The sequence below is a fragment of the Ostrea edulis genome, chromosome 6 (assembly GCF_947568905.1).
Source record: "Ostrea edulis chromosome 6, xbOstEdul1.1, whole genome shotgun sequence".
Lineage (NCBI taxonomy): Eukaryota > Metazoa > Mollusca > Bivalvia > Ostreida > Ostreidae > Ostrea > Ostrea edulis.
In genome coordinates this window covers 85,080,032-85,092,807 of record NC_079169.1, presented here as the reverse complement: position 1 = coordinate 85,092,807, position 12,776 = coordinate 85,080,032, and the positions used below count along the sequence as shown (strand labels likewise).

General features: G+C 35.8%; 1 protein-coding gene across 2 annotated transcripts in view; it reads left to right on the top strand.

Annotated features, from left to right (window-relative positions):
- The window catches only part of LOC125683007 (uncharacterized), a 47,633-nt gene extending 35,654 nt beyond the window's left edge, over positions 1–11,979 (top strand). For both annotated transcript variants that reach the window (XM_048923660.2, XM_056142439.1), the window contains 6 exons: positions 1,966–2,194; positions 3,056–3,188; positions 4,450–4,650; positions 7,118–8,416; positions 8,597–8,666; positions 10,146–11,979. In XM_048923660.2, coding sequence (XP_048779617.2) covers positions 1,966–2,194; positions 3,056–3,188; positions 4,450–4,650; positions 7,118–8,416; positions 8,597–8,666; positions 10,146–10,390 — 2,177 coding nt within the window. In that variant the 3' untranslated portion in view covers positions 10,391–11,979. The remainder of the gene's footprint in view (positions 1–1,965; positions 2,195–3,055; positions 3,189–4,449; positions 4,651–7,117; positions 8,417–8,596; positions 8,667–10,145) is intronic.
- The last annotated feature ends 797 nt before the right edge of the window (positions 11,980–12,776 follow it).

Below are 12,776 nucleotides of genomic sequence, written 5' to 3'. Positions count from 1 at the left end.
GTCGAATTAAACAGATTTCATTGTACTTAATGTCTCCCAGTGCATGTCAGATTAGACAGGTTTCACTGTACTTAATGTCTCCCAGTGTATGACAGATTAGACAGGTTTCACTGTACTTAATGTCTCCTAGTGTATGTCGGATTAGACAGGTTTCACTGTACTTAATGTCTCCCAGTGTATGTCAGATTAGACAGGTTTCACTGTACTTAATGTCTCCTAGTGTATGTCAGATTAGACAGGTTTCACTGTACTTAATGTCTCCCAGTGTATGTCAGATTAGACAGGTTTCACTGTATATCTCTATTGCGTTGATGCTAAGAGCACAGTTCAATTTATGCATAAAATGACCATGTTAGTATTCAGTTCTAACAAATGTACAATTGATATGAATTTTAAACATAGAGACTTCACACTGTTTTAAATCTATGTAAATCATTTTTCCATAAGTTTATTTACAAAAGAACAGGGGCACTTAAATTTGCAAAGGGATATGCAATATTTTTCAATAAACATTAATGAAAATGGAACACAGGAAAAATAGCCTAACTTTTGACTATTTTGAATGACAATCAGACATTTTGGCCATAACAACTTCATAATGTATTTAAACCACTTGAAAGTTGTGTCATAGTTATAGATCTTTGGTCATTATGGACCCTATGAAATATTTTTCATCCTGAAAAATAAAATTCATCGATTCTGAAAGTCACAGGGCCAAATTAAAGTTGAGAAGTACTCATATTAAATGTGTTCTCTCAGTTGAGAAGCAATGAGATAAATGTCTGCCCTGGGCTAATTTCCAATGCCTTTATTCTCGCAAACCAATAAGCTCGTGTGTACAGAATAATTATTCTCGCAAACCAATAAACTCGTGTGTACAGAATAATTATTCTCATAAACCAATAAACTCGTGTGTACAGTACAGAATGATTTTTTCAATACTTTGGTCCGGGTTTCAAATCTCAGAAGGCAGCACATATATTGCATGTACAAACAGTATCACACATCTGAAAAATTACAGACTAGTTTTAAGATTTTTATAAATACTGATAAGTTTATCGATGTCCCAATGCTAGCTGAGACCATTTTAATATTCCTTAATGGTAGATACCCTCTCCCCATGAACACATTAGACATGTAGGCCACACCAGCCAAAATCATGTGAACTTGCTTGTTCTTACATGTACAATTCAAGTTTTAAATCATTGACTGGTTTTTAGGGATTTTTAAAAAAAATTTTTTTAAAGCAAACTTAACAATTTCTAGTAAAAACATAGACCCCCTCCCTCCCTGTACCTCCTTCAGGTGAAATGAGATTTATACAAACAGGAAAATAAAAAATGTAGTAGCAATTCTTACAACCCCCTCCCCTCCCTGTACCTCCTACAGGTGGAATATTTATACAAACACAGCAGCACCAACATATCATAAAGTCCAAAACATTGCTTTATAAGATATTTCTTCTTGTTGTAAATTCACATGTTAGCAGTTTAAAAACATTATATTTAAATAAGATTATTAAGGGGGGGGGGGGGGGGGGGGGGGCATTAGTGATAATGAAAATACACCCCAAGGACCTTGCTCAATATAGAATGAATTTGTATTGATAGAAATTTATTGAATGAAAAAATCTGTAATTGTCTATTGAATTGCTTGCAGAATAAAATTGTTGAGTAAAGCAAATATAGAATTGCACAATTAGGGCATTTCTTTTATGTGTCAAATGATGTGTATGGGCTGAAGAAGAGCAGTTTTAAAACTAACACCGAAATGTGCATGGCATTTTAGTGGTTTTTAAATCCAATGAGTATTTTGTGTAAACTCTAGATGCATAGAAAAGTAACAAAGTTCATCTAAACTTGATTTATAAAAAGGATGGACAAAGTGATATAAGTTTAGTACACAATCTAAGTAGCTATATGTATTTTTAAAAGAATGGAAGAAAAAGATTTAATTTCTTTCCAGCTCCTCCCAAAAGGCCAGACAAAGACAATCTCTCTACCATTTTGAGGCAGAGTAGAAACAGGAGAAAGTATCATTCTCCATTTGAGAAACGAAGAATCAAGGATATAAAGAAACTGAATGAGAAGGTGGAGACCTTACAGCACACTCAGATTAATAAGGAAGGGGAACTAGTCAAAATGAAGATCAACATGGCTGAACAGGAATTGGACCTGATGGAAGAGCAAGTCAGGTAGAGGAGGCTTAATTTGTACCAATGAATTCAATTTTGTGTTTGGCATTAGTATACTGTAAAATAATCTTTATTCGCGACGGCTTTATTTCACCCATGATGGTTTGTAGTGAATAATTTTATCAACTTATAAAATCTTTAACAAATATGAGAGACTAGTTTGCGGCGAGAATAGAATCCTTCATTGGTACGAGTATGGGATAGGGAAATTCCAACGAGGGGACAAGATTTGCAGTCTAGGACGAGGCTCTGCCGAGGCCTGGACAGCGAATCTTGTTTCAGAGGTGGAATTTCCCTATCCCACACGAGTAAATAATGAAGGATTGTTTTTCTCACATTTTACCTACAGTTTAGTGCCTAAATTTAGGAGCTTTGAGAGAATTCTAAATTATCAAAATCCTCATTTAGACTTCGATGCAAAAACTAATTAGATAGACAGAAAGAGCATACCCGAAAATGGTTTACACTGTAAGTGTAAACTAAAAAACCCAAGGTTGTCCACCAGAAAGCTATACTACATTAAAATACAAAATATTTTTACTGCACCATGTAACGTAAATCTTCACCGTGTAACGTAAATCATAGAAAATATATGATGTCACAATCAAACGACGTCGCAGCCGTGTGAGACAGAAAAATCTCACATGGGTAAAGTCGATCTCACACTGGTGATAATGTGAGAAATATTTGTGACAGCAAGGTTCTTGCAAATCTTATGATTCAAAGTGTATCACGTAATCATGATGTATTAAATATACCATCATATTGTAACACAGTCACAGAGAAACATACAATCAAAGGCATACTAGTGAAGCAGTCTTCAGTGTTTGTGATATATAAAGAGAACATTTTACATTTTAGAACCAAATTGAATGTAACTAAGGAGCAGCTAGCTGACCAGAAGGCTTATGTCCATCAACTGAAAACCATTGAAGCTGACAAGGAGGTCATACAGAGGGAGAAAATTGTGGAGAAACAGTTACGCAAAAAAGAGGTAAACTAATGAAATGTAAAAATATATTTATATGGAGAAATTATTATACCCCCCGCAACAAGTTGTGGGGGGGGGGGGGTATACTGGAATCGGGTTGTCCGTCTGTCTGTCCGTTCGTCTGTAGACGCAATGGTTTCCGGGCTCTAAAGCATTATCCTTTCCACCTACCATCACCATATCATATATATGGACTACCCATGGGATGAAGATGTTCCCTATCGATTTTGGGGTCAAAAGGTCAAAGGTCAAGCGCACTGGACATCGAAGTAGCAATATGGTTTCCGGGCTTTAAAGCGTAATCCTTTCCACCTACAGACACCATATCATATATATGGACTACCCATGGGATGAAGATGTTCCCTATCGATTTTGGGGTCAAAAGGTCAAAGGTCACGTGCACTGGACATCGAAGTAGCAATATAGGGGGGGGGGGGGGGGGGTATGGGGGTATTCTTAGTGAGCATTGCTCACAGTACCTCTTGTTCTCTTGTTTACTTTGATGCAGTGTCTTCCCTTAATCAGATAGTAGCTAGGTCACTTAAAGCTGATATGAGGTCATAGATACCTACAATTTGTTTTTAAACATTCCTGTAAAGTCTAATTCTGTCTGCAATAGTTATGTGCTTTAGTTTCGTAGACATCAGACTATACATGTAAACTCTAAAAAGTTGATGATTGTTATTGATTTTGAAATCCAACAGTCAGAGGTCAAACTTTGCACATAAGAAAATATTGTCTGTTCAATATTTATAGAACCCTTTGTTGGAAAGACTTCAAACTTCGTACACTCTTACCCACGAAGAGGTAGATGATACCCATTGATTTTGAGGTCACAAGGTCATGTGTCAGACTACTCCAAACACAAGATAGTATTGTCTGCTCAATGTCTTATGAACCCTTTGCTACAGGGACATCAGACTTGGTACACTGGTACCCCTGATTTTTCTCTCTCATGATAGACATTCTGAATTTAGAGTTGACCGTTTTCAATATTGCCACATTGGGGAGGGGGGCATGTATGTTTTTAAAGTATTTTAAAGCATTTCTTGATATTTAAGATACCAAGTTTTTAGAAAACTGTGTACATTCTGGTACTGGCATTTTCATTATGCTTGATTGATTCGCTGACTCGGCCCTCGAAGCAAGCATTTTGTCTCCAGTAAATACGTATATCACTCATAGAATTCACAATTTACAATGTACAAATGACATGATGAGTGTTATGAAAAATTAACAATGAAAATTCTTGTATAACTCTCAGGCAAAGGCCTCCAAGAAGATTGAAGTGATAGAAGAGAAACGTAAACAACTTATTCAACATTCAGAAGAAGTGGACAAAGAACTTACCAAGGCCAAACCAACCATCAGGGAGCAGTTTGGAAAGTACCGGAAGCGAGACGGCAGTCTCAACACCAGACAGGTGTATGACATGCTGAGAACAGAGGAGAAGAAGCAGGAAAAGGTGGGCCATCACAAATAAATTACATCAATTCACTGATTCACGAGCCATCACAAATAAACTTCTACATTAATTCACTGATTCACAAGCTATGACAAGTAAACTTCTACATTAATTCACTGATTCACGAGCCATCACAAATAAACTTCTACATTAATTCACTGATTCACAAGCCATCACAAACTTCTACATTAATTCACTGATTCACGAGCCATCACAAATAAACTTCTACATTAATTCACTGATTCACGAGCTATCACAAATAAACTTCTACATTAATTCACTGATTCACGAGCCATCACAAATAAACTTCTACATTAATTCACTGATTCATGAGCCATCACAAATAAACTTCTACATTAATTCACTGATTCACACACTATCACATATCAACTTCTACATCTCACTGATTCACGAGGTATTCCAAAACAAGCTAATTGTTAAAAGATTATTTTGGAAGATAAATGTATAAAAAATATGATTTAGTTGCATTTAATATTTTATTTTTGCTGATTGATAAAAGGGCACGTAAGTTTGTGGGCAGTCACCAAATACCTGTTGAATTTTAAAAATGAAATTGTCTTATGGATTGCCCTGATTGTAACTGAGATCCATTGTTCAGATGTCAGTGTGAAGCATAAAATTGATAAGAATTGTCAAGCTACAAGTCTACTACAAGGGCATTACCAAACGGAGCATTCCCTTGTAGCATTTGTACATTTACTTTTAATTGATCTGATTTTGACCTTTGACCTATACATCAATAGTTATCTTCTCCCTCCCGTCAATGATGTATGTAGTATGAGGCTGAGAGTTGAAAGGTACTGTGGAATCATTTAATTTCATGGGGGCCAATATTTATGGATTGCCAATATTTTACATTTTTTTCAGCTGCAATTTTATTTCATAGTTTGTGAATTTTATTCAGTTTTAAAGTTGTGGGATAAAGATATCCAAAAAATGCATGAAAACTGAGCCTAAATAAAATAAAACCTAATGATTCCTAATGTGTTCTCTCTATTGTATCATTTACTGAATGCGACCTTAACTTATGACCCTTTGACCCAGAAATCCATTGGCGGCTTTCTCTCTCCTTTGTCATCTCTGTAGCAATTAGGAGAAGAAAAACTACAATAGTACATTTCATATGGTGTCAACAACATCAATACATTCAGTCAAGGTTGTGTGACCTTGACTTATGGCCTTTAGACCAAAAAATCATGGAATCTTTTCTTCTTATATCTTCTTTAACAAGTAGAGAAACTGAAGATCAGAGATGCACTCATTATAGGTTATTGCAGCATTCAATCACCGTGACCTTGACCTGACATAAAAATCAGTGTAAAAAAAATCCCTTCACCTCCTTAACAAATCCCTCCTTTTATCTGATGCCAGTCTCTGAAATAGTGCTGGTTACAGTGTTCTGTACATTTTTACATACAGACAGCAAAGTTGTTATATCCCCTGCATGAGGATAGATAATACCCTAGTGTTATTATCAATATTACAGAACTTGTATTATGCTATATACAAACTACTGTGATTTTCATAGGTTTATAATAAAGATGAAAATATGTAACATACTACATAAAGCACATTTTCAAAAATAAAAAAGATATACCTATTATTCAGTAGAAGCTGTTGGGATAAGCTGGAAATAATTAAAAGGACATATAGTGGTAGGACTATAAATAAAGATATGGATTAACACGCTACACAATGTACTCTTAAGTCTGCACAAGTCAAGGTCCCTAGAAGTGAAGGAAAAGAAATGTAGAACCCTAGTCGGAATGTTTATAAATTACATAAGAAATCAGTCTTTTTATATACTGTAAGTTTATTCATTTTAGCAGGGTTCATATTGTGGTGATTCAGACACATGATTTAGCAGCAAAATATAAAATTCAATACATGTAATATTCAGAAACACTAATAGAATGGACATATATTTGCAACATTTTGCTCTGATTTGCAAATGTTCTAAACTTTGTATACTTCAATATACATGTATGTATGTGTGTGTCTATATATATATATGTCTATATATATATATATATATACACACACACACACACACACACACAAACTGTAATCTAAGTTCTCCATAAACTCTGCACTCCCAGACAAAGGTGAAGGTTCTGTAGAAATTATTATATATTGATTAGCTCTTAGAGTGATACCTTTATAGTTAAAAAAAAGTTAAACTGAAGTTAATCATAGCCATAGGCAAAATTCAAAGGTCAAAGGCATTCACATATACCAAATGCAACCTTTGTTTATGTTTTTTATGCTAGAATACCTGGTTTTCCTTTAAACATACTATCTGAGAAGGAATATATATGGAGATTAAATGTATTGCACCTAATTAGATAGAGACAACTACAGCCTATTTCAAAGGTCAAAGTTAACTCATTTGCCATATGTGCTTTTAAAAATGCCTTTACTTAAAATAATTAATACATTATTTTAGATTCAGAATCAGCTAGAACATGAAAGGGTGGTGATGATTAGTCAACAGTTAGAACTGAAAGAAGCTGCAACTCGACAAAAGCTACGGGACTTTAAGGAATTGCTTCGAATGTCACACTCAGCTGGTTTTCCTGATGGACATGTTGGCCATGATACAGACCCGAGGGCTGTAACAGCCCCCGATTTTGGGGAGGGCCCTCAAAGACTTAAAGCTCGAGAAGAGGTGGGACTCGAAGACATGGATAACAGAGGAGGTAGTCCTGAAAGAACCATTTATACTGCTGCAACTACTCATCTCAACCATGGACTGGAGTCACGGAATCTTCAAACTCGTGATTCAAGGCCCATAACTCAGAAAGAGGAACCCGAGGACAGTCGACCGGTTTCTCGTCAGAGTGTGCGATCCACAAGGTCAGTGATACCAGATAATGAGTTCTATGCCAAACGGAAGCAAGAAAAAGATCCGACAACTCGGTGGGAATCGTCATATTCCAGACCTTCTACGGCTTGTAGTCAGAAACAGCCAGACATTGATTTTATTTACATGCAGCCCAAAAATATGGAGGAAAGTGATGAAGAATTGAAATATGGGTTAACTGATGATGTTAAGTCCGCACAAGAGGAGTCTCGGAAGTCAACAGCCAGAACAAAGCCTCCTCCAGCACCTAGTCGGACTTCTAACAAAATAGACGATGATTTGGAGGATTTCGAAACACTCATTCCAAGTGAATATGTGCATGGAATGGGAACTAAAGACAGATTTGATGGGAAAAAAATGGGTCTTTCTTCAACAACTTTTGATGCAGCTTTAGCATCTATGCTTGAGAAAGCAGAGGAAAATGTGTACTTTAATCATGATGATTATGATCAGTTCGCGAGTACAAATAAAACTCGATCTTACGACAGAGAAAGTTCCTTAGATAGAGAATTGTATGCAATTTCTCAGAGATCTCGTGAGAGTGACATTAAGGCCATTTATGGTTCTCCCTTAAAAAGTAGCAAGAGCATGCGTCAGAGTCGTCCGAGAACAAGACCAAGACCTGTTTATTACTCAGACGAAGACAACATCGATAATGTACCGCCAAAGAGTAAATCACCAACCAGAGGTAAACGAGACAAATCCTTGGACGACTGGGAGAGGAGAATGTTACAGAAAAATTCAGCTCGAAGCGCTCGCAAAAATTCCCCCCTTAAAAAGAGTCAATCCAATTATGCGTCAAATCGATATTCAACAGAGAGTGATGAGGAACCTGTGAAGAATGGACCCAACAATTACAAAAACTGGGGGCCTCAGACTAAGGTTGGTCTAGATTGAATAGATTGAAAGTAGTTTTGTTTTCTGAGCTGTTAGTTATAATTTTTAATTTTTCACCTCGTATTTTGACAACGTTTGGGTTATGATTTTGATAGACTGAATTAGATGTACTATAGATTAAGTAGACGTAGAAGCTGTTGTTTATTTTGGCACGTTACTTTTCAGCATGCTTCAATAGCGGGACGACTGGCTAGTTTCTCTATTGAGACCCCACCTCCTACAGGCAAACAAATTCGTAAGTCTCGAAATCTCCTCTCAGATAAGTTTTTATATCGTAATTACCTGCTGGAATCATTTAGCTCTCCCGATATTGGACTCAGTTGGGCTTTTCTGATCAAGTTCTGTCCGTCGTACATTGTGGTTTGTGTGCTGCACTATGAATTTCTTTTTATATTTTAATTGTTTTCAAATACTGTGGCTGTACTTTATTCTCACTGGTTTAGAATTTTGTGAATTCAATTTAGTCTACATGTACAAAATGCCTAGAATTTGTGTGCATTTTCATCATAGCTTGCCTTTAGTTCTCTGATATAAAATTCTGCAGTTAAAGGGTACCACACAGAAAATAAGTATACCTACTGTAAAATGATGTGTTCAAGGTTAGTTGTCTTAGTTGTAGCATAAAACACATATTTATTATTTACATCTTTATATATTCTTTAAAACTCTAAATAGTAGATGAAGTATGTGACTTCTGCTGATTAATAAGTGGTTCATACTGTTGTAAACTGTAACAGGAAGAGAGAAAAATGCAATAGGCCAGATCAGGATTTGAACCCGAGTCCCCTGAATCTCTACCAACTGAGCCCGTCTGACCGTCACATTCCTCTCTTTTCACACCTTTCAGAGGCTGATCTATGACACCAAATGTAACAGGAAGGCAGAAGATGGACCAGGCCCAGGTTCAAATCCTGGTCTGGTCTGTTGCATTTTCTCCCTGTTACATTTGCAATGATGAATTATTCAAACCACAAATAGTCCCAACATACTTCACATATAAATCTTACAATAATGAGTTTCCAGTTCAATGTGACTACAGTTCTTCAGATTGTTTTGTTATCAGAACAGATAGTTAGTAGTGCATAATAATGTATACAGATGGGCTTTCACAATAAATTTCGCTCTAAACACCTAGTATGCTTTTGATCAATAGCTTTACAAAGAGCAGATATATTTTATTCTGCTTGCACAATAGAACACAGTTATAACAAATTATCAAGGACAGCACCGTCGATGACCCATGCTTGGTCCTGCTATCTCTTAGGTTAGAGATAGCAGACCAATCGTATGTTACCATCGATGCAAGGCCATTTACCAGCAATTTTTTCATACATGAATGGAATTAGCTATAGGCCTACTAAGTCTCCCCCCCCCCCATTTTACCAACTATGTTCTATGTTGAAATTACAGCTATAACCAGTGATCAATGAGAGCATGTTTTTTTATATTCATGTTTTACGTAGTCACTAAGCATGAACAATCTGAGAAAGAAGTAGACGGTGTTATTGAATTTTGTACAGGAATATACAATTTATATTTCAGGGGGGGTTCACAAACAGAAGAGACAAAAATAAGGGATGTCATGAGAAGTTATCAACTGTGGATTTACTACATTTAATATTTATATTTTACACAGATTTAGATGTAGAAAACAATATAAGCTCCACTAACAGTCCTTTACATTTTTACAACTTTTACACTGTTCTGACTGTAGGTAACACAGATGTGAATGGGGACCAGTACTACTATCCCTCACGGACCAACAGTCTAGTCATAGAGGAGTCCAAATTTAAATCGGTTACAGCCATGCCAGACGATGAGGCAGAAAGTACTTTCATGGGAAAAGTAATGGAACAGCGAGAACGTGTGAACAAAATAAGACAGGCCCGCAAATCGGCAGAAGTCATTCAAATAGCCTGGAGGAGATATCAAGAGAAAAAGAAACATGCTCGGTGGTGATTAATGTATTGTAGCAATACATGTATATTGATATTGTCAGTGCCAAAAGCAGGGTCTTTGTTTTGTTCAGGATATTTATGACTGGCTTTTCATCCGATTTTTTAAGCAATGAATCGGATAGTGATATTTGAAAGACAAGCCCCCCCCCCTTTCTGAAGAAAACCCCCAAAGTTGTTGTCAGTGCTACAGCTATTGTGTGGTTTTTTTACAAGTGCATTTTGACAGAGGTGCTGGATGTACATACACTTCTGTGTTTGTTCATGTTAGTTCTGCAATAATTCAAAAATTCATATGTAGCAATGTTTGGAAGAAAAAAGTTGTTTGCAATTGTGGATTTTCTGATTTAAAAACACAAAACCAACATTTGATTTAATCTGTAGAATATTTGTGCAGATACAATTCTGATTATATAGTAATTAGCTACTGTAAAAGTGGTTATTTATGTTGGGGGATAAGTATGCGTTTTTCCATGTCCAACATTACGCTTGGAGGGAAAAACGCTCGGAAATATAATACACAGTATATCAAGTATTTATAACTATAAGCGTGGGGGAAATTTACGTGCTTATTACGCGACAGCTTAATTGGTGCAAATTTCCCCACGTCTAAATAACCACTTTTACAGTAATTAGAAAACTTATAAATAGGTGTTAGTTGTGCTGGCCTATTCAGTATTTTTACATCACTTTTAGGACCTTGTACTCAGATAGGACTGTCTTAATTTACTAAAGTCATGAAAGGTATTTGTATAATGCATGCTCATATTCCGACATCTTCTGCTGGAAAATTTGCCACCAAAGAATTTTGAATCAGAATTATACATGTTATTTCAAGAGAATCTTATTCATGTATTCAATTGCAAAGCTTGCCCAGGATAGTATTATTTGTCTGTGATAAGATCAATTTTATTTTTGTGAAATTTTAAAATATATATGTACAAATATTTTACATATCTATAACAGTGCACGTTGTATTTTTAAACAGTTTATGAAGTGTTATAAGCTTTTTTAAGTGTTTATGAATTGTACATGTCGAGGTACATATTCTAAGAATCTCAAGCATTCCGTCCATTATAGTCCCCTTAAAGAGTCCTGTGTAGAGTATCTGATGAAAGAAATAAGTGTACGACAGATTGTAGTGTTTAAGACATATAAAGATCTGTAGATTACAAAAATGACCAGGACTCAATTGGACAAAAGTTGATTAAATTCAACTGAAAGTTAACTGCAAGAGTTAATTCCAAGTTAACAGATGTTAGAATGAACAGATGTTTGTGCAGCTGGGTCAATGTTCATTTAAGTAACACACAAACCAAGTACTGTGTAGAGTATCTAATGAAAGATATGTGAACAATAGATTGTAGTGCTTTAGACATAAAGATCTGTAGGTTACAGAAATGACCAGGACTCAGTTGGACAAAAGTTGATTAAATTTAACTGAAAGTTAACTGCTGGGTCCATGTTCATTAAGTGACACACAAACCAAGACGATTTGTGAACCGGATTAAAATCTCTCATCTCAACCAGTGAAACAATGTCACATACATGTATAATTTGTATATACCAGTATATAAAGTAAAGAAAATAGAATCAAGTGTTTGTTTTTGTCATCACTGCTACCAGATTTCAATTAAATGGACTTCTACTATGACGTCATTCTGGTCAACTTGGAACTGTAAATCATTATTTTATATTTCACAGTACTCCGTGTTTGTTATGGGTTTTTTAATATATTAGAGGTAAATTCTTGAGTACGTCAGTGGCGGATTTATGGGCACAAAATTGTAAAAATTAGTACATAGGAGACATATTTCAAGCCCTATAAAATCTGTAAAATCCAGCTTTGCCCCCACCAGGACTTTACCCTGCACCCACTGGGGGCTTCAAGGTGACTGTCAGACCCCCCCCCCCCTACATTTCTGGATCCGCCCCTGCATGTACAATTCTTTTAATGCTATATTTAAAACCTATTAATGAAAATTTTATCCCCCCCCCCCTACAAGGACCTTGCAATTTACATGAAGTTCCCAGAAATAAAATGTCATGACTGGATTATCTGACATTCGTCTAACATAACTAGATCCCATATTCTGTGTCAGATGACATGACATTCCATTTGCTTTCACAGATACCATGACTTGATCCCATTTCCTTTGACAAATGATTTAATCCCATTTTCATGGACAGATATCATGACTTGGATCACATTTTCTTGGACAGATATCATGATTTATTCCCATTTTCTGTGACAAATACCATGATTTAATAGTTTTTTTCTGGACAGGTATGAATCAATCCCATTTTCTTTGACAGATATCATGACTTAATCCCATTTTCTTGAATAGATCCCATGATTTGATTCCATGACTCAATCCCATTTTCCTGGA